The sequence below is a fragment of the Prunus persica genome, chromosome G2, assembly GCF_000346465.2.
Source record: "Prunus persica cultivar Lovell chromosome G2, Prunus_persica_NCBIv2, whole genome shotgun sequence".
NCBI lineage: Eukaryota > Viridiplantae > Streptophyta > Magnoliopsida > Rosales > Rosaceae > Prunus > Prunus persica.
Window position 1 is genome coordinate 10,798,909 of NC_034010.1, and position 22,410 is coordinate 10,821,318.

At 38.2% G+C, this 22,410-nt stretch overlaps 1 protein-coding gene across 5 annotated transcripts; it reads right to left on the reverse strand.

The window, feature by feature from the left end:
- LOC18778971 (inactive poly [ADP-ribose] polymerase RCD1) lies at positions 11,061 to 20,495 on the reverse strand. 5 transcript variants are annotated; one of them, XM_020558311.1, is made up of 9 exons: positions 20,310 to 20,495; positions 20,102 to 20,161; positions 19,944 to 19,989; positions 15,132 to 16,388; positions 14,282 to 14,523; positions 13,806 to 13,909; positions 12,641 to 12,868; positions 12,435 to 12,530; positions 11,061 to 11,541 (listed from the first exon to the last, which is right to left on the reverse strand). In XM_020558311.1, the coding sequence occupies exons 4-9, from the start codon at positions 16,259 to 16,261 to the stop codon at positions 11,518 to 11,520; spliced, it is 1,824 nt and encodes a 607-aa protein (XP_020413900.1). In that variant the 5' UTR covers positions 16,262 to 16,388; positions 19,944 to 19,989; positions 20,102 to 20,161; positions 20,310 to 20,495; the 3' UTR covers positions 11,061 to 11,517. The 5 variants fall into 5 exon arrangements, with proteins under 5 accessions (XP_020413900.1, XP_020413899.1, XP_020413898.1 ...); XM_020558310.1 differs by having other exon boundaries at positions 20,296 to 20,495; XM_020558309.1 differs by having other exon boundaries at positions 20,094 to 20,161; positions 20,310 to 20,490.

A 22,410-nucleotide genomic window follows, 5' to 3' on the forward strand; every position in this document is an offset into this window, starting at 1 on the left:
GGCTCTCAGTGTCAGTCATTGCTCTTAATATGTCTACAACCTAAGAATTCTTGGGAGCTGTAGCTGAGCCAGCGTACAAATATTCCTACCAAGAATTAAAGAAAGCCACGAAAGGCTTCAGAAACAACGAACTACTTGTCCAAAAAACTACTTGGGCGAGGTGAGTTTGGTCAATTCATTTGATTCAACGATCCCACTCCAGATTATTCCAAATTTTTGTTTTCTGTTTTTATTTGTTGCACAATTCATTTGCTTCAATTTACTTTAATTTCTTAGTTCATGCCTGCCCATTTGTCACATGTAAGTAGTATAAGGAGAACGGATAAAAATTGACCAATTGTTAAATTACAATTTTCAAAGGGACAGTTGAATTGGGAATTCTCTATCTATAGATTTGTAGTCAAATGTATTATACAAGTTGTCGCAATGTTGCTGTGTAGCTACTAAAAATACACAATGTGTTGGAGTTTCTATTTTATAACCTTAAACATATCAATATAAAAGTAACATAAATACAAATTACGTTGCAATTTATATTATATATGAGTAACATAAAAATACATAATGCGCTGTAGTTTCTATTTTAGAAATCTAAAAAATACTAATATGAGTAACATAAAAATACACAATGTTGTTGGGGTCTTTTTCGTCCGAAGGCTCGTCCGAAGGCTCATCCGAGCTTTGTTGATTCTTGGATCGCCATAGAGTGATGAATGAAGACTTCGTTACCCTTTTGTCTGAGTTAGCGAGAACTAGGCCCAAAGTATCCCGAGGGAGAAGCAAGTCTCAGGGGAGTACTTTGTTCTTCTTCCAACAGCTGCGTGTTTTGTACTGATGCTTTCGGCAGCTTGACGAAGAGTTGAAAATAGTGTATTGATGTTGAACATGCTTGGCATGAAAGTTTGCTTGGTGAATCAAGGTACTACTAGGCTTGGCATGAGAGCTTGGAGTGTGGGAGCTAAAGACCCACAAGTTTAGCAAATGAGAATGCATGTACTTGGCTTGGTGTTGATAATTTGTTGTTTGTGACATCTATGGGGATTTGAGAGTTTCAAGAGAAGACAGATGAGAGGAAAAGCTTGAGGTTTGAAGGCTATGGTGTTTATAGCTTGGAAGGAAGAAAAAAAAAGTTTGGAGTTATGCTTGGTGAGGCTTTATGGAGAAGATGATGGATTTCAAGGGTGAGAAAGTAGAAGACATGGTTGTGATGGCTGAGGAATGACTGTGAAGGCTACTGGAATACTTGCAACAGCTAAGGAAAGGTGAGTTCTCATAGTTGCTGAGAAGCTTGTAGCAACCAAGAGGGGTTGATGGCTGAGAGGCTTGCAGTAGCCGAGTGAGGAGTGTTGGCTAAGAAAATTGGTGCGTTGTGCTTAAGCCATGGAGTGCCAATTTATAGAGGGGTGAGGGTTTTCCTTTATTCCATAGGTAAAGGGAGTCTAGAACCAGCTTATTTTCAATTAAAAGGGAGCACTGGGGCATACTATTTTCAAGCATGTAAAGCTAGGTACCATAATCTGATTATTTCCTATGGGTAAAAGGAAGCACTGGAAACTGCTTGTTTACAGTGGGTAATAGGAAGTGCTGGGAAAGGCTTGTTTTCAACGGGTAAAGCTAGGTAATTGGACAATGACTATTTCCTATGGGTAAAAAGAAGTGCTTGAAAAATATCTCATTTGCTCACCCACATTGGAGAACTCTAAGTAATGGGCTTGGACTTTGGTGCTCCCAGGTAGCTAGCCCAAAGTCTCCATTATCCAAGAGCTTCCTTGGGCCTTGTGGACCTTTCGTAATCTTCCACACCACAATCCCTCATGCAAGTCCCGTAAACCACATGACTTGGGTTCATGTGAGCTTGATAGGTAATCGGCATGGGGAAAAAATGTATTATTAGTTTGACATGGCATGTACACTATTTCTATATTTATTTAATGAATTAAATCTCAAAATACAGCTTGGATTAACGCATGACCGACATTATATGTTATATTGGGCTTTAAATGTCTTTGAGCTTCCCGTGACTTTTTAGGCCTCAACATTAGCCTCCTTGATTATTGAGGCTAGGAAGTGGCAGCGAGATGGGCCAAATAATCAATTTCAGCCCAAAATAATTGGCAGTGGCATGGCATGGTTGGTTCTTCAATATGCATGAAATATCCATGCTTGCTTGCTTGACCGTAGTTGTTTTGTTTTTCTTGGCATGAAGATTAGCATGGTTTTGACAACTATTAGCTTGGTCATATATATATAAAGATGAGCAACTCAAGGGTAACCAGTTAAGAGTCTTCGAGATCACAGCCAGGTCTTTTCCGGGAAGGTTGGATGGGTCACAATGGTCCCACTTAAAACCCAGCCTTCTTAGACACCGAGGGTGTCGCCTTGAAGAACTTTCCTAGACACTGTAATATCGGAATTTACTTACTGGGGTTATCAAAAGTTGGCCTATTTTGCGGCATGACATAGGAGAGAAGGCTTGGTTGAATTTTAACCCAAAATAAGTTAGCTTGCATGATTGATGTGCATGAGTGACTAGTGATGCTTGATTTTTGATGTGTATATTTAGTATTGGCATGTATGCTTGATGTTAGCATGTATTCTTGGTATTGGCTTGGATGCTTGGCATTGGTGTGTATATTTAGTATTGGCATGTATGCTTGATGTTAGCATGTATTCTTGGTATTGGCTTGGATGCTTGGCATTGGCGTGTACGCTTGGCATTGGTCTGTGTGCTTGGTATTGGCTAAAGTGACATGGTTTAATATAGCTTTAAAAGATGAAAAATATAGAGGAAGTTGCATAAGGCTTTGAGCATGATAGTGTCTGCGGTAGCTTCAAAGGGGTATAGGTGTTGCCAAATAAACTTTGCAATATGGAGGCCTTAAGTCATTTGGACTAGATCTTAGTTTTGGAGTCCACTGCATTGCCTTCCAGTACTCCGATCTGGAGCTCCTCTTGCAAATTTGGTGGCATGATGGTTCTCTCTTCCAGCAGCATGACTATAGGGCTTGTGTTATCTTCCAGGAGCATTTCATACAGCGCATCATTATCTTCCATGTTTTGCTTGGCTTGAATCTTGGTTACTGCAAGCATATTTTGGTTGTTGTGTTGCATAGTGACTTTACTCTTTTTCTTGATAGCTTGACATCACTTTCAAAATTTTGATTACTTGGTAAAAGAAACTTCATCTTGACAGCGTTTAGGTTCTTCGGGTACCTTCGTAGTATTTTCCTTATATTTGCCATGAACTGAGACGTTTTCCTTTTTGATTAAAGAATAGTAGTAAAGAATACTGCTTGGATTTCTTGAATAGGGCTTGAGGCTTGATGATGATTGATTATGGAATTGTGGCAATTGAGACATCCCAATGGCCTTTTGGTTTGACTCCTAAACTTGGTCATTAGAATTGTTAGGGCATAGAAAGTGCCTGAGGTGCTGGAGCATATCACTTATAACGACTTAGGTATTGTTTGTTACAACTGTTGTAAGCATGTTTTAGGAACCAAAAACTTGGGCATGGCTATTGAAGCTTGAGCTTTGCATGTGGTTACAAACTTGGAGGTCATAGTGACATAATTGGAATTTCAAGGAGATTTTTGATCTTTGGATAGTGGTTTTGGTAATAATGGATTTTTAAGCTCATTTGTGATTTTGGAATTGCTGCTGATGGTGATTGCAATGCATTCCCTTCTCAGCCCCCAAGTGTATCATTATAACAAGATTTGATTAGCATGAGTCGCAAAAACTCTTGCAGCGTGGCCTTCTGAGTATTTGTTTTGGTCATTGCATGACATGATGAAATTAGGATATCCCTTTGTTGCAATGGAGACAATTTGGTATGATAGCATGGCTTCTTCTTTGTGCTTCCGGCAGCTAGAAATGCCAAATTCTCACTTTTATGATGACTGTGTTGCTTGAAAAGCTTGATCTTGTGATATCTGGTTTGATTTGCTTGAAATGATTGCATCAAGTGAAATCTTAAGTTGCATGGTTTTGGAGATAGATTGTTTCTTCTTGGCATGATTTCTCTTGAGACCACCTCCTCTACATCCAGTACATAAGAGCATAAAAGAAACAGCCTCTATGTCTTCACACATGTTGGTGGATATGAATATCTTGTCCAATAGCTCAGTTTCTTTATCCAAGTAGGAGACAACTGAAACAAGAGGTCCCTTGCTATTGTGATGGCCTGTTGGTTTGACAATTTTGCCTAGTATGTTGTGGCATGTTGTCTATTTGATATTTTGCTCGATTAAACTGCTAGGCCTGTAAATAAAATACTTGTGGGAGTATGGAAAAGCTGCTCTCGGAGATATTAGGAGCTATATGCATTGTTTCCTTGGATTTTTTTTTTCTATTGGTTTCGGCTTGCTTGTGTAGACATAGGACTGAGGCACTAGTCTTGTTTCATGTGGTTGTGGGGCCTAGTCTTGTAAAGAGCATGAGTTGTTTGTTGTTTGGAGGTTTGGGTCCTTTACACTTGACTGATATAATGCTGCATGACCAAAGCATACGATGATTACAAAAATAATATAAGCATTGTAGCTTGGAAATGACTAACATAGTTGACATAAGCATGCCGAGCATGTATTGTTTCAGTACTGAGCATGCATAGTTGGCATCTACATTGCAGTGTGTAACATGGATTGATCCACACAAAGGTGGATCAATATGAAATGATAAGAAGTATAAGATATGTGAATATTGCATGGAATAAGGCCCTGAGAAATTTTGCTGGAGATGCAAAATTGAAAGGTGGATTAATACATATTAAATATGGATTACTCCACCAAAAGGATGGATCAATCCATTTGAATGATATATTAATCCAGATTAACAAGGCAAATGAATTAAGCTTGGATTGCAAAGATGAAGCTTTAAAAAAAAATATATTTATGGTTAAGACTTGGTTAAAGTAATAACCAAAACATGTGATAATGTGTTTTTGGGCAGTGTGTAACTTCTACAAACTTTATGGAGTAGATAATCACATGCTCCACATAAATAATATAACGCATAGCCATAAGTAGGCTAATAGAATAGCATGTGTTAGTCAAAAAGGTGGTGTGACTATTTGACTCACACACTAAATAAGATAATGATACAATATAATAATGGAAGTGACAAGTAAAATAATGGTAGTGGAAATAATATGAAAATGATGCAAGCTGGTGCACCATATAATGCATCAGACTATAATAATAACAACTAATCAGTCAATCCTTTTGACTTAGGCAGACCAACCCATGTGCTTTTGTCTATGCTTAAGACAATTCAATGAAGCATGAATTTTATGAATATATTAAAACAATAAACAAATATATATGCTATATTGAGATTAATGAGACAAAAATCTTATCTTGGTGAAGCCATTCGCAGAGATGAGGCTGAAAGCATTGAGCAAGTGTTCCTTCTAACTTTCTCATCGTATTTACACAACTCTTAGAGAGGTGAGGGCTACTATGAAGGTGATTTATGGAGATGGCCAGATTTGTTGATGATGTTTCACGATGGAGAGGTGAACGGCAGGGCTAGCCTCAGTTTGTGAATGGATGTTGAGCTCAACCTTCTTCTGCTCAAGTTTTTATTTCTCTTCTCTACTTTGTATGCTCTGCATCTCTCAAGTTTGAAAACTTTTTCTTCGATTTTGCATTAAATTTTCTCGGCATGAAGCCCCCAGGACATTTGTATTTGGGGACGGTTGTGGAGTTTTCTTTGCTGTCTCCGGAACCTCAGTGGCACGAATGCTCGATTATCACAAGATTTCATTTAGCTTGAGAAAATAGATCTAAGAAACAAAGAAAGAGATAATGTTACCAACATTTCTTTTGGGTTGTTCTACAAAGCATATGGCTAAGAAAAAAGAAACAAATGAGGAAACACTCTTATCTTTGGTATATTGCATCGACGTGACTGAAATCTTGTGTGGAGAAGCCGTTGTAAGAATAATAGCCTAGTCCCCAGCAGAGTCGCCATTTATGTTGGGGTCTTTTTCTTCCGAAGGCTCATCCGAGAAGCTCGTGTTCGAGACTTGAAGGTTGGAAGAGACTTGGAGGATGCCCTACGTAAGGAGATGGACCAAGTGAGCTCCTCTCCATTCACTAACGAGATCGAGCAAGTGGCCCCGCCAAGGCGATTCACAACCCCATTTTCACGCCACTCAAAGGGGATTCCGATCCCAAGAACCATATGAAGCATTTCAAAAGTGTCATAATTCACTACAAGTCCGAGGATATGATGATGTGTAAGGTATTTGCAATCACCTTACGAGAGGCAGCTCAAGACTAGTGCCATACCTTGCTGTCTAGGTCAATCAACAGCTTCAGAAAGCTAGCACTCATCTTCACAAAAGAGTACACCTCTTACTGAATAAGCAAGAAGCAGCCTGACCACCTATTCAACCTACGCAAGAAGGATGATGAGTCTCTCCATAAGGAGATTCAAGAGATTCAGGGCAGAAAAAGCTAACATTGTGGGATACGATGATCGAATCGCATTCTTTGCAGAATGGCTTGTCAGCCGAGAACTATTTGTACCGCGAATTGACCATCGCTCCTAGCCAGACTCTAGCAAAGGTCTTCGCTACTGCGAAACGCTATGCGCTTTGGGATGACTCTTGGATCGCCACCAAAAATTCTACCAGGCAAGCCTACCAGCCACCCAGGGAAGTAGGTCAGAGGGGTTGATAAAGCCAGCAGCAGGAACCATGAAGGAAAACGCAAGTCACAACCCCAAGGGAGCACCCCAACATATGAGAGCTACACTAAATTCTTCATCCTGATACATCAAATCTTGGCCCAAGTGAAAGACAAGTTCTGGCTGAAGAGACCACCACCCTTGAAAGGAGATCCAACTAAAAGGGATACCAACAGGTACTGTGCCTTCCATGGAACTCTTGGGTATCATCAATATCCAAATTGCACAGGCCGTGATTGACCGATTTCATGTGGACGAGGGCTGCACAACTAACATCTTGCAACTTTTAGTTGTCCAGCAGATGGGCATGGAGACTAAGATCAATAAGTCAGCCACGTCACTGACAGGTTTTCACGGGGCAACCACGGTCACTGTGGGAACAATAGAGCTCAATGTTTATTCTACACCGGTGATCAGTTCACAAACATTTATGATCATAGACGAAGTCTCCCCTACAATGGCATCCTGAGCAGGCCATGGATTGGCAAGATTAATGCCATCACTTCCGCCACACACCAGAAGATGCGCTACCCAATCTCTAGGGTGGTGTTAGGCAGATCAATAGCGACCAGAAGATGACGAGAAGATGCTCAACCCCAGGGATGAAGAAAGGCAGACCCAGTTCATCTCTGTAAATCAAGCAGATTAGAAGGGAGTAGAACAAGCAGGGGAGGAAGCATATCTCGTTCCTGATATTCGAGCAAACAAGAAGGGAAAGGGAACAGTCATTCCCAAATAGCAATCAAAGAGCCAGGACCAAGGTTGGGGCATTCGTCTAGAGGCCTCTCCTTAAGAAGGATGGAGGCCAGAATAGGACGTTGAGCTAGTACCCATTGATCCTGACAAGCCAAAAAGAAAAGCGCGGATTGGCTCGCTCTTAAGCCTAGAAGAGAAGTTGGAACTGACCCCCTTTCTCAAGAACAACAAAGACTTGTTAGCATGGTCACCATCTGACATGCCTGAAATTGACCAGCTGATCATCTGTCACAGGCTACATGTCAACCTAGCCAGCAAGCTAGTAAAGCATATGAGACGCAACTTCACTCCTGAGCGAATTGCCATCATTGAAGTCGAGATTGACAAGCTTCTAGCTGCTTGTTCCATCAAGAAGTCTCCTATTCTGAATGGTTGGCTAACATTGTACTAGTAGCAAAGAAAGATCAATGCAAGTGGAGAGTTTGTGTCGACTACACCGACCTCAACAAGGCATGCCCAAAAGACAACTTTCCACTACCGAAAATTGATCAGCTCATAGATACAATTTCTGGTAACCAGCTGCTCAATTTTATGGACGCCTCCTCTGGCTACAATCAAATCATGATGCATGAAGACGATAAAGCTAAGACCTCCTTCATAATCGAAAAAAGTACCTACTACTACAAAGTCATACCCTTTGGGCTAAAAAACGTCGGAGCAACCTACCAAAGGCTCATGAACAAGATTTTCAGGGAGCACATCGACAAGACTATGGAGGTCTACGTAGATGACATGCTAGTCAAAGCTCCCTAGCAAGCAAATCACATCAAGAACCTTGTCGAAACCTTCGTCATGCTCAGAAAATACCGCTTGAAGTTAAATTTGAGCAAGTCACATTTAAAGTCTCATCCGGCCAATTTTTGGGACACTTAGTCACCCAAAGAGGCATCGAAGCACAACTTAATCAAATGAAGGCCATCCTCGACATGAAGTTGCCTGCCACAATGAAAAAGATACAAAGTCTGACGAGTAGACCACCCACTCTCAATAGATTTCTTTCAAGAACCACCGACAAGTGCAAGCCATTCTTCAATGCCTTGAAGAGGGGACAAAGAGACAAGTGGGATAAAGAGCGCGAAGCATCCTTCCAAGACTTGAAGGTGTACCTCACTTCACCTCCCATCCCTAGTTTTAAGTATGCATCTAGTATTGTTGTTATATTACTGTCTTGCTAAAGAGATGATCATACTATGAACACTATGTTATCCCTAGTTTTAAGTATGCGTCTCGTCCAAAACAAGGAAAACTGTTGTTGTTATATTACTGTCTTGCTAAACAGATGATCATACTACGAACATTATGTTATGGATAGGTGGTTGTCACGATAATTACTGGGAATCTCTTATTTATGCTCTTATGGTCTTTATGGTTGATCTTTATGCAGAAACATGTTCAATGCCTGATATCTAGTAGTTATACTAGCCATGTGACTCTTGAGATTTCAATAATAAAAATCAAATTCCACGACAATTGAATTTGATTCTTTGAGCAACCATTTTTTGTTTGAAATGGTACATACCAACTAATATGTCTTTTGGCTGATTGGTACATTACTCTGACTTGATCAAATGCATTATTCTTGCAACGGGCATAATTCTTGGTGGTGCCCTTTGAGAAACTGGTGTTGCACACTTTGAGATATTGAATGGATGACTTCTGCTATTATACTTCCTGTTGTTAATAGAGCAATATATTAGAAACCAATTCTGAATATTTTCCTACTCTTTCTTCTTCTCTACAATCATACAATTTCCTTAGAGTAATTTCTAAGAGAATTCTTCAAGTTTTTGCTATTTGCATATTCCAGACTGTTGTATCTTCGAAGTGGTTCTCCGATAATCCATTAGCAAACTCACTAACACTATAAGGAAACAATTCAAATCTTACCTCAAATTCTTCCTTCATATTTCAGTTTTTACTTGACAAGGCCATGCTGCGAGTTTGGTATCAGAGCATGTTTAGCACTATAATAGGATACTTGGAATAATAAAGTACCTATTTATACATCTTCTCGATAATACGACTTAATCCTGATGTTGTTTTTACTATGAAACACTTACAAGCATACCTTTCTTATTTGTATGGTTCGATCTTGGTGGATGCCCGTTAGAATTAGAGAAAGTCTAAGATAGCTTAGAAGATACAAAGTTGAACATGAAGCATAAGTTAGAAATTTACAAGAGTTATGAAAATTCTGATATAGAGGAAGCAGAATTCTAGTAGTGTAGGAGATAATCAGAATAGTAATAAAGTTGGAACAAGGAAAAAAAACCTTCATTTAGGCTCAGGAAGATCGCTAATTTCAGCTTTCAAGAGCTCGGAGAGAATTTGTTCAACATCATCGTCAAAGGTGTATTCGACCTCTTTCCTCTCCTTTTAACCGTGAGCCGTTTCAGTCATTTCTTTTCCTTGCCATTACTAAATTTTTGTCAATTTTATCGAATGTAGCCATAGACTCTTCTTTCGCTTCATCCTTGGAGTTCTTGTTCTGCGAGAACTTGTCGTTCAACATTGCATGCCTTTGAGACTAGCATGTCAAATGTGTGTGGCCTTGGAGTGCTCACTACTTATATCTCAGGTAGGAGATTGCTGGGGCACATATATACTGTGAATTGCTTGGTTAGTTTTTTCCATGCATTGGAGGTTAAAGTTCATCCATCCTGCGATGAATTCGTTTACGCTTTCATTTGGTTTTGACTTCCTTTTTGAAGCTTACAAATTGTGCTAGAAATGCCCTTACATGCCTTCCCACGTAATGATGGATCTGAGTGCCGATATGGTATACCCAGTAAGGACTGATTATTCAAGAAATTGAACCATTTTAGAAGTAGAGACTGATTCTTTAATATTGTTGCTATTTCTACCACATTGCTATCTACTGCTATTTCTACCACATTGCCAAATACTGCTATATTTACTCTAATACAGCTAAGTCCCACATTGCTATCCACTCTATTACATCTAAGTCCCACGTACATTAGTGGAGCCCAAATGGTCCGCAAAGTGGTCAATAAATGTATTACAGATAATAAATTTTTTTCAGTAATTAAAGGTGCACGCTACCTTGATAGCCCAGGTGAGCAAGTCGCCATTTCATATCAACCCTCCATTCAGTTTTTACTGAAGATTAATCATATCTGAACATTTCAAAATGCATGCTCAGACGTCACAAATATGTATATCAATAATCAAACGATAGGATCAAGTAGATGAACCTAAATCTTAGAATATCCCCTGAAACCTAATACATTATCAGTTTTTCCTTTTTCACAACTACTAAGGTTACTTAAACGCCCATAGGTTCAAAGGGGGAAAACACCTTCATGCCATGATATTCCTTTGTTGTCAAAAGTCAAATTTCATTTCTATAAGCAGGTCCCGATTTAAACTCCAATTGGACCCTGAGATTTATGACTCAGGTGAAACCCTATTCCAGTCCGCATCAACTTGACAAAAAACAGTCCAAAATGAAAAGTCGGACAGGGTGCTTGGGGAAGCATGTTCGAGGAAGATAACTGAAAAGCCAGAAAGGGTCATTGTGCAAAGTGAATTCCCCAAAACACTAAAAATCAGGTTTTTCAAGTGAATGAACAAAAACATTAAGCCAAATATACCATCCAAGGTCACCTAGAAAAGACAACTCATCTACATTCCAATAACTGAGAAGTTTTTCTGATGTCTCAAAACAACCAGGTCGGCGCTCTGATAAGAGGCCTACTAGACAATTCAAAATATACACAAGAATGGTAAATAGCAATAATACAAAATAAAAACATCAATCCAGTCTTCACATAAGCACTACTCAAAAGTAACTATAGTGAGTATGTTTCAGCTAAAACCCTAGATAAACTTCACCAAAATAAAACTAACGAGTTCCTAAAATACAAACCTTGTATAGGTCCCTGATAACATTTACTTCATGTCGACGCATTACTACCATGCGAGCTTCAAACAATCTTTATTTTCAGATATATGAAACTTCATGGGAAGGCATTATACCAGATTCAGAGACAGGCGCATGCTACCATCAACTAGAGAAAGCGTGGACCTGTCTTTGGCACTTCCAGTTCACTCTTGGCTTTTATAGGGCATCTGCAAGCGGCAACGTAAGTTATGAATAAATCTAATACCATACAGGATCTGATCATTCTAAAAGCTGCATTTGACCGGATCAGCAAATCCAAACAGATTAACTTGGAACCAATCAATCATTCAGTTTGGTGAACCGACTCGACTGTAACAAAAGACTGGAAGTGATGAACCACCCAGGAGATATTTATTTATGGCGAAGGACGAAAAGATCACATTAGACAGAGCATGAAAAAAGAGAAGATAATTGTTCAAACGGGGTTGGCAGCCAAAATAAAAAGAGACATTGTTGAAATTGGATATTCAGGTGTTAAGTTGGAAAATCCAGATCATAGGTTGACACTGCACGTCAAATTACGTAGAAACCTTCAAACGCAACTGAAAGCAGAACCCCTACAGCACTCTCTGCATTATTCTTCTTCAGTAAATTTATTCCTCTAAGCACCCCATTATCTCAAACTGTAAATTCAATTATCACAAGGATTGAAAGAAAATAAAGAAGAAAACTGAAAACAAAAAGAAATCTAGAAATATGGCAGAATTTAAGACCCATCTTATAAACCTCACACATGGGGCATCTTTCTTTGAGATTTACATTTCACAGAGTTACAGCTTCAGTTTTATAAGTCTCTTAAGTTTCTTTTTACTTGACTCAAACATGGTTTGTATGATCACAATCAAAAGTCTGTCTGCTCAATTAGTCAACCACCACGAAATCATTTCTGGGGGTAACCAGAAAACTACAGACCAATCCTCCTTCCCATGTACAATAAAGAAAGAACTTGATTTGCATGAGGCTTTAGACGTGAGATTGATTCACTCTTAATGTGCATGTTAGTGTCGATGTGAGACCAGATTACATGGACAATGTTTAAACTGCAGGAGTAGAATTGTACCTTGCATTGAAGCTCCGTTATCGTAGACCTCAACAAAGTATCTCCCACAATCAACCTCAATTTTTTCACAAATTCATCACGGATTATCTTTTTTGCCTGAAAAGATATCATCACAATCAAGCACATAAATGTGTCAAGAAAGATTTCAAAGAAAGAAAGTTAAAAAATAAAAGGAGTGAGAAGGGAAAAATCAATATTAATAATACCCTGAATAAGTCATAATGAATATTAATTTGTTCCATATCTTTGCGAGGAACTTCATTTTCAATAGCAGCAAATAACATAGGGAAAGGCATCCAAGGGGATTTAGGGGTTCTTTCAGAAGTAGAACCAGTAGCAGTGGTTTCCCCCTGATATCTCCCAGACTTTGAAACCATTTGACCATTGCTTCCATGAGACTTCCCAGAATCAGAAATTGGCTGATTTTCACTCCCCTATGAGAATACATATGCTAATTGTTTAGTACCGTGGTGAATTAGAACTTCATGGTTAATAAAGGAAAGAAAAAAAGAGAAACAAAACTTTTTATGACAATATGAATTATTGTCAAGGTGAAAATGTAACTGTTACATGTAAAAAAAGTAGTTCAGTCACAAATAGGGTTGGCAGCCAAAATACAAGGCACTTGCAGTGTATAAATTATTCTTCGTACATCCAGAAGCACCCCATGCACTTCTCTAGATGTTCAAAAGACAAATATAAGACTTCATATAATCCATCACACTAGTGCAAGTTCACCAGTGTTTGAATGACAATAATGGTCACTGAACATAGCAACAATTACATCTGCAACAATATGACATACTATAATGAAAAGATCTGATCTCTAATGGCCCCTAATACTCAAACCTTCATTGTTAATCATATGTGCACTAAATCTAAGCCGAGTGCATTTCATAATCAAATTTAATTCCCACATGTACCACATATTGCATAGTCAATATTGATCTTCAGGGTAGATGGTTATGTAAAAGCAAATGAATTACCTTCACTGCAACCAAAATAATGCATGCCAAAAATGCAAGCCATACGATTTACTATAGTGGAATTTTAATTCCAAAGCAACACCCGGAAAGCCTACCAAATTCCTCATAACTTCAGTTCAATTTATATAACAGCTAGAAAATGAGGCCTAAGCATCCCCACAGATTGGAACCTAGATCCCAAACATAAAAATCAAACTTCCAGGTTGCCGCCGCATGGATTGGATGAACGTGAGTTACACTTCTAGAATTATACTATGTGAAACACTAAATGTAAGATTATAAAACAATAATGAGCATTTCAGCATATGATTGATTGAATAAAATACAAAGATCACAATGTCACACCCAAGAAGAAACAGAAAATATTCAAATTTTTAGCACGTACTGTATCAACTGCTGACGATTCCAATTGCATCAAGCCCTGAGGTCCATGGCAAGATGTCGCAACCCCAGAAACACCAAGCTTATTCTCAGTCCCAACCAGATGCCCTGTAAAAACATCAATTACCAGTTCTAAAGTACTAAAAAAAAGTTTCATAAAATGAAACCATGGTATTCATACAGCATTTGCAGGAGATACAGCCAGCTGTCTCATTGATTCAGTAGTTGGAAGGTGATTCATGATTCATCTCTGGGATTTAGTCACAAATCCCAACCATGAGTTGATGTCTATGAACAATGGATGAAGCCCTGTTTGCTTAACTAACTCCTAAACATTTTCCGTCCACATTGAAATAGAAATTGGAATGATATGAACTAGTTTGTTGCTGAGTCGTACAATTAGTAGCATATACAAGGACACATAGGTTCTTATTAAAGATTAGCAAAAAAAACAGGAAGCTTTGAGGAGTAGAGTATCACCTTCACTCTTCGATGAGACCTTGAAACTTACAACAAATTCTGGGTATATATGTGTATTCATGTTCATATTCCAGACAATGTAATGTTTTGGATCCTGAAGATCATCCACTCCACTATCAAAGTCCTTGCTACCGGGATGGAATTGTTTACTACCAGGGGGAAGTAACTCCATATTTCCCACTATGACACGACAGAATAACATGTGTCGTGCCCCGTTTTCGTCAACATCACAATAACTTGCACTGTTAACAAATGAAAAGTTCATTCCTTCTCGGATAAGCATGCTAATAAGAGTAACCAAAAGTAAAACCAACCATAAGGACAATAAATCAAACTATCAGAAAAGAAATTTTCTGAGCAACCAATATCAATAACTTCTCATAAAGCCAGCAGTGCCATATAATCATAACAATTCAATTCAAAAATTAGCAATGCCCTCAAGTCAATTAATACATTTATCATAGAGGAACATCCCACAAGGTGTAGCTAGATCTACCAAAGCATTAGATGATGAACAGTGTGAATAGCATCTCCATTACTTCACATTAATCATGTCCAGCCCTTACTACCATCCATTACAGTGCAGAAAATGTCACCAACAGTTATTTACCATATTGCACAAAAGAAGCCAGCTAAGCCAGGCACCTCAAGGCACATTAAAAATCATCCGTAGTTATTCCCTTTGCCATCTTATTTGACAAAGCATTTTTATATATGACAGGAAGTTGCTAACCCCACCCCAGGAAGACTAACTCCTTTCAGATATCTCATCATTCATATTGAGGTTATAAACATAATTCACACATGTAAAACAAAAATTGTGAAGGACAGAAAAAAAAACCCCACTAACCAGGTGTTAGAGAAGCTAGCTGCTGTGAGATGAACACCAGTGCCATATATGGACTTGTTTGTCGCTAGTCCACAATGACCAAGCCCATACATCATTAAAGTCGAAAGCTCTCCCTTTGAAGAAGCAAGCCAAGCATATCGTACATTTGCATCGCCACGAAATGCTTTAGTAATTTCTACCTGCTTCTGAAAAAGTTCCAAACGAGCTTGCATCAGATTACTTGAGCATTGGTATATATCAAGTACTTCTACACCATCAAAGGTGCTCACTCCTTTCAGAAATATATTTTGCACCGTATCACAATCCAACTTTCCATTTTCAGTGTCAGTTGCTCTAGTTAAATTCTTCTTCATCTCTTCATTGCCCTCAACATCTTCTTCAATTTTTAGACCATGTTTCCTGTTGCAACTATTTTCAACTTCCATACCAGCACAATTATTGGCAGGTATGTGATCAATCTGAATTTTCTTTACAAAACCATTTGACTCCCCACTACATTCATTCAACCCAGATTGACCCACTCCATTTATTTCAATTTCCAGGTGCAGTTTAATCTCATGCCCACAATGATCTTCAACCCAGGGTTCCAGATCTTTTCCACCTTCAGGTAGGCAGTTCCAACTTGGCTCATCATCCTCCTCAGCATAAATTTCAGGAAAGAAACAACTACCAGTTTCATCAATCCAAGCAATAGGTTGCTGTAGGCCAGTCTTCAAGTCCAAACGGAACATATGCAAAAAATCTAACAAATAATGTTCACCTTGTGATTTGATGTTCATAGCTGCCTTCTTCACCTGTAGATCTTTCCTAACCAAGTCAACAAGATCCCGAGGAAAATCAGTCCATTCACCATTCTGATAAAACATCAGACGCTGTGGCACACTGCTCCTTGCAAAATTTGAATAAGATGCAAGCAAGGATCGTCTAAAACGAGGTCCACAGCTCATGAGCTTGCTTTTGCTTCCATACAATTTCCTTCGCTTGCCAAGCTTATTCAAGTTCGGCCTCTGTGGTAATGCTCTGTGGGTAGCTCCAGGAAAATTTGCAGCATACCGAGTTGCCCGCTTTCTCTTTAAGTCGAGCTTAACTCTACGACCACTATCCAATGCCTTTGCGATCTTTGCGTCCATTTCTGTCTACTAGACCAATAACTATCCGCAAGTCTGAATCCAAAAGCTCGAAAGCAAAATTAACACAGAACTCTAGCTCGAACCATTGTTAGAAGCTGAGCCATCGAAGATAATTTTCAAATCCTTCCTGGGTGAGAGAAAACATTAAGAATATATGATTACACACATGTAATCAAGTTTACAAATAAACTCTGACATAATAGATAAACAAAGTTAAATGACCACAAACCATAGCATGCATCATTATGATACCAAATCATTTAAAACATATACAACTGATATATAACTTGAGTATGTCAAAGTTCGCTCCATAATTGAGTAGATTAGCATTCTTGTAATTAAAGAACTTCTACAAAATAAGGAGGAACAAGACTGAAAAAGTAGTCATGGTACAGTAACTGTAAAATCAGCATCGCATGTTGAGTGTTCAAGAGTGATGAGAAGGAAGAAGCATTTAGAAGATTATTAGTCTCATCCTTAAAGGAGATACAGCCTAGGAAGACAATCAAGTCATTGACATTCCTCATACCTCATAATTTGTGAAAAAAAATTACAAATTCATAGCAATTTCTAAAGATTACAAAGAGAAGAAAACCAACCTTGTACCTAAAAGCAGGTTGACTTATAGAGATGACTTTAACACAAAGTTATTAAAAAAATTTAAAAAGAACCAGTGAGAGAAATTCAGAAGGAAAAAAAAAAAACCATGTCAAAAGCACTGCCAATCCGCTGTTCGTTAATAGAGGAAGCTCTCATTATCATCTCGTGCCAGATGTAACAAAGGATTCATCCTTTTTCCTTCACACAGGAGCACCTGTGCTCTGGCCCACCAAAAGCCCGGTTGTTTCGCGAACGAAGTTCAGAATCAATAAGGGTTCGTAGAACGAAGGGGAGAACAACTGGGGCACAGCCCAACTTTTTTGCTCATAATGAGAGATAAAATGGTGTTCTTCACGAAGTTCAAGACAAAGGAATACAAACGGGCCCAATATAAAGTTTTGGGTAAATCAATATCAACTACAAAGACTGAAACTGGTTTAAAAAAACCTATAAACAAATTCCAGTCAGCAGACAACACAGAGCGAACATCCAAAACCAAAAACCATATATGTATATTGGAGCAGACAGTAAGGCTTCAAAAGCCGACACAAGGCCTAAGAACAAAATTTTTGTTGTGCTTCGCATGCTAGTAGTCATTCTCCTGAAAAGTGGATTTGATTTGAACCCAATTCAATCAAGTCTAAATACAATGAACACATATCTGGAAAGGTAGCGTTGATGTGATTAACTTCGAAGTTTTCATTAAGACAACAAGTTTTCAAGTGGTCTAGCTAGTGGAATGCTAGCTGAACATCAAATTGACATCATAAGAAGTCTTTACAAACCGGAGAAAGACGTTACAACCATCATCGCTGGGTGGCCCAAGCCCAAAATTTCAAATACTGCGGATACAACCAAAATTGCTGTTGAAATTTCGGTAAAATGGTTTCCAGACTTTATCTAATATTCGGGAGAAAATTCGGTTCTTTAGACTCTTTCGGTATAATTTTGGTGTTTTGGTGAAATTTTGTTCATGTCATACCCACCAGTGGATACTCAGGATTCAAAGAAGAAGTTAAAAGTAGCTTTCTACATCTGATATGTTAGAAGAAGATCGAATGAAAGAAATAGAAGGAACCAGAAGGATAACAAAGACAACAGACTGTCAAGTACCTGATTTTTTTGGCATGCTTCAACACGGAGAAAGAACCAAAACCCACATGACATGCTAGATAAATTCTACCCCACTTTAGAAAGGGTTGCTAAATTGGGTTTGGGTAAAAGTACCCCTGTTGGGTTTTGTTACAATTGTTAACTTAGGCCGTGCTAAAAAAAATAGCTCATATCTTAAATATCCCATGTTAAGCTCATCCAAAAAATAACAATCAGTAATACTAATACTGCAAATTAAATGATAAAGCCCATATTATTTTCAAATATTCTCAGAAGATGCAGTCCATCTTAATTAATAAAACTAATTTGTTAGTTCAACAACTGATATGAAAGTTATAATAAATTCTACATAGATCTGTTACTAAAAACAGGGAAACTAATAAACAGGAAGAAAACCATTGACAAAAATCTGCTCCAAAGACTCAATCCAACCATAAAGATGAGATTAAATTATGTGATTTCTTCTTCCATCTCTTTCGTCAATAAACCTAAAAGGGTTTGACAATGATATCCTCAAGGGCGTTCGTGAGGCGTTTGTGAGGCAAGCATCGGGGCAATAAAGTTTTGCATCATCCAATCACCAATAATAAAATAGAGCGTTCTCAAAGGCATTTGTGAGGTGAGCATCGAGGCAGGGCAAGCCGTCGACGAATTGTCTTAGGCATACTGTTTTTTTAGAGAAAGTCACAAAAAGCATAAGGCACAAGTTATTTTTCAGAGGCAGCATAAGGAACATGCTGTTTTCAAAGGCAGTGATGGGTATACTACGAAAAAGTTTTGAGATCCTCGAGAGGAAGGAGATTTAAAGACATGTGGCAAAGATTGTTGTTTTCGCATTAAGTCTTTTCCTTTAATGAAATGGTGTGTTTCATTATTTCATATTTCATGTGGTTGTTAGTGTACATGTCACAGCCCATGGTTTTACTTTTTTAGACATGGTATGTGGGCTTATGGCACTTCCCTTCAAACCAAGTGACATGAGGCCCAACAAGTATTTTTTTACTCCTAAGAGACATAAAAACCTAATAGTAAATTAAATAAGAGTTGTAATACAGTAATACTATGCAAAATAAGAGCTAATACTTACAGATTAATAATAAATGTCAAAAGAAACTAATCACCAAACGTATAATATACACTTACATAGCTTGTAGATTATTCTTTAAATTATAATCATAGATGTCTTGATAAGCTTACGACTCAAAGGCTTACGCCTAGCGAAACCATAAACATTTCACTTTTTAAAACATTGTGATATGACAACCATGTAAATTGTATTTTGAATAGAAGTTCATGTGGCAGTGCTAAGGTAAACCCTTGGTCCATGTGCGAGATGAGGATCAAAGTGTTGAATCCCCTCTCCCTCCACAAAAATAATCGATAATTCATCAATGATTACCATCTCAGAGCATGTCATCCTACATGTCTCTACTAAAACCGAAAGCCTCCGAATGATTACTACCAAAGGACGGACTCCTTTTACTGAAATGTAGGGATCTTTTGTTATTCCTCCAATACTTCTTACATTGATTGTTAAGATGGTGTCATGCCTGGAGAGTTACATGCAAAGTTGCCTTACGATAAGTACATGTGACCCTCAGGGTTTTAGAGCAGCTGGAGAAGGATCGAGATCAACAAAAGTTGTCGTTGTGATTGTTCTTCTTCCATTATAGAAGAGTCTCAAACAATCTAATTTTAAAATTTATCCACAAATTTTAAACATGCCACAAACAAAGATACAACATCAAACAAATCAAAGCAGATTCAGCATAGATTCAACATAAACATCAGCCCACCGCCCACAATCAAGCATCAAATTCAATTAATTAAAAGTAGTAATAATCAGCGTACAATCAAAATTCAAAGTTCAAACAGGTCAAACAGATAATAAACAAACTGTAATCACGAAACCAATCGCACAGGAGACCAAATTTCAACAACAGATCAAGCAAAAGAAAGCAACAGTTACCTCAATCCTCAAAAGAAAAGCCCCGTAACCCACGGTGCAATCAAGTCTGAGGAAGGAAAAAAAAAATTGGTTGATATTAGCCTTCAATAAAAATTAAAAGGTATAATTTGTAAACCAAAAAATCAAATTAAAAATAAAAATCCGGTTTACCCTCTTACACTCAAAGATCGGCTTGCTAATCGCTTCAAATGCTTCAATTGCTTCCATTGCTTCACAGCCTTCAACAGTAATTTGTAAGACAGAAATAGGGTTAGGAGAAACCGATCGGGATCAAAATTAAGGATTTGGGGAAGATGAGGAGCAAAGCAGCGCAACTGAAAGAGAAAAGGAGAGAGAGGAGGTAGGGCAAAACCGTAAATTATTTACACAGTCGAAAGCTGAAGCGAAGGGATGAAGAAAGACCGACTCTGAGTGATTCTGAAGGAGAAGACGAAGAGGAAACGGCGTCGTCGTGATGGAGGAACGGCCGCAGTGCGACGGTGCTAGGGTTTCGGATGGGCGAAGGGTGAAGACAGAGCAGGCGCTACTTTGACATGTAAAATGCGGATGGGAGGGGTTGCGTGGAGGGGATGAAGACCTAGAAGGTTCTGATCGGGTGTTGTCGGCGTACAATAAGAGTCACTAAGACTATGACACGTGCCATAGAAAATGAAAGTAATTCATTAATTATATAATAATATGCCTGCTTCATGTCTGTTCAAATGTAAAAATCCCCTTTCACGGGTCAAAAGCCTTGGCCGCTAATTTCCCAAAAAACTGAACCTAGAGAGAAGTGTTGAAAAATTGAATTCTTTTACAAATTAAATATTTTAATTGAATGAAAATGGTGTGTGATGGGTTGTGCATGTTCATGAATAATAGGTTGTATCTGTTCAAAGAGAAACCATACAGCTTTTGTCTTTGAAGATGTGCAAGTTTTGACTCTTCACGAATAGACACAATTTTTTCTGAACAGTCACTTATGTTGTAGCAAAATTCCCCCTATACGAATTAAATGAAGAACTTCACTCTACTTTAATTATTCTTCAAAAATTACCTGCAAAATAATAACAATCAATTAGATAAACACTGGTGTGATGTTAGCCAAAGACTCTCCGATATTTAAGTCAAAAAAATTATATCAAGAATATGTGCTTTTCATGAACATTGCAAGAGAATTTTCTCATAAAGAGAGAATAATAATTGATTCTTAGATCAAGATTTGATTATTGATTACTCTTTTTGTGTATTATTCTTGGCTATAAATATGGGAAGTATCGTGTAGCCATTCTTTGAATTATCAAAAGAGAATAATGAAGATTTAATTAACATAATTAATGTGACCAAGAGCAGTCTTGACTTTGATATTAAAGTGGTCATGAAATTATTTGCTCCCACAAATACCATCTAGCTTCTGCATGTCATGTGTGGTGCATGTAAGACATGAAAAAATTGAACTTGTTGTACTCTTTGAATTCCAATTATTGTTGAACTCCTCATAAAGAAAGGATCTTTGAATTCCAATCGTTGTTGGACTCCTCATAAAAATCTTTGAATTCCAATTGTTGCTAGACTCCTCATAAAGAAATGATGTGGTTTATCTCTTTGTTTCCTCCTTGATCAAGAATACTCAAGGGATTAAAACCCTAATCACTCCCCTTGTGCCGCACCCCTTATTTATTTCTCCCTTATTTGACTTGCTGCAAGGACCATAAACAAAGGGAGAGGCTATGCACATTGAGGAGACGGTGAGAAAGAGAGAGAAAACAATCGCATTCCCCTTGTAAGTTGTGGTCTGATCTGACAGAACCCGACCCAAATTCCACTTTGGAATCTGAGCTGAACCTTGTGCGTGTCTGACATCTGGCAGGTGCAGGGCACAATTGACCAAAATGCCCTTCTAACTAGAAACCAAAATTCCTTAAGTTTGACTTCTGCCGAAAATTCGGCAGAGCCTCCTCTGTAAATTGATCATTCCCCAACATTCCCACCTATCAAATAAACATATACATATATAATCCAACTATTCAGCATGCATTAAATTATATCCAAGAAATTAAGCATCATATCATTCTGGCATTGGGCCTCAACCAAACAAATAAATCACTCTGCCAAATAAGTTCATCTCAACTTTCAGAACATCAATACAACATTAGCAATCTCAAACTCTCCAACTCATGGCTGCACCTTGTAACCTTAGGTTGCCTACGTACCCTTAATGAGGGATCAAGCCATACGTAATTCTTTCTAATACTCGTGTCAATCTTACTGAATATAAATATATCTACACTAAACTCCCTTTATTTTAGTTTAAGAATATCTCAGAATTGAAATTATCTCCACCTAGGCATACCCCTATTCTTGATCTGTCAATTCCATTAATACCATCAATTCCATCCTAGCGGGCCAAGCCGCAATCCTCGCAGGCCTCAGAGATACCACTTTTATCCTAGCCGCAAATTCTCGCTGGTCTCTGAGATACTGCTTT

Coding starts and splice junctions, on each gene's coding strand:
- LOC18778971 (XM_020558311.1), bottom strand. CDS start 16,261: ATGGACGCAAAGATCGCAAAGGCATTGGATAGTGGTCGTAGAGTTAAG. Junction 14,524..15,131: donor GCTAGCTTCTCTAACACCTG/GTTAGTGGGGTT, acceptor ATTTGTTAACAG/TGCAAGTTATTGTGATGTTG. Junction 12,531..12,640: donor TTCATTATGACTTATTCAGG/GTATTATTAATA, acceptor ATATCTTTTCAG/GCAAAAAAGATAATCCGTGA.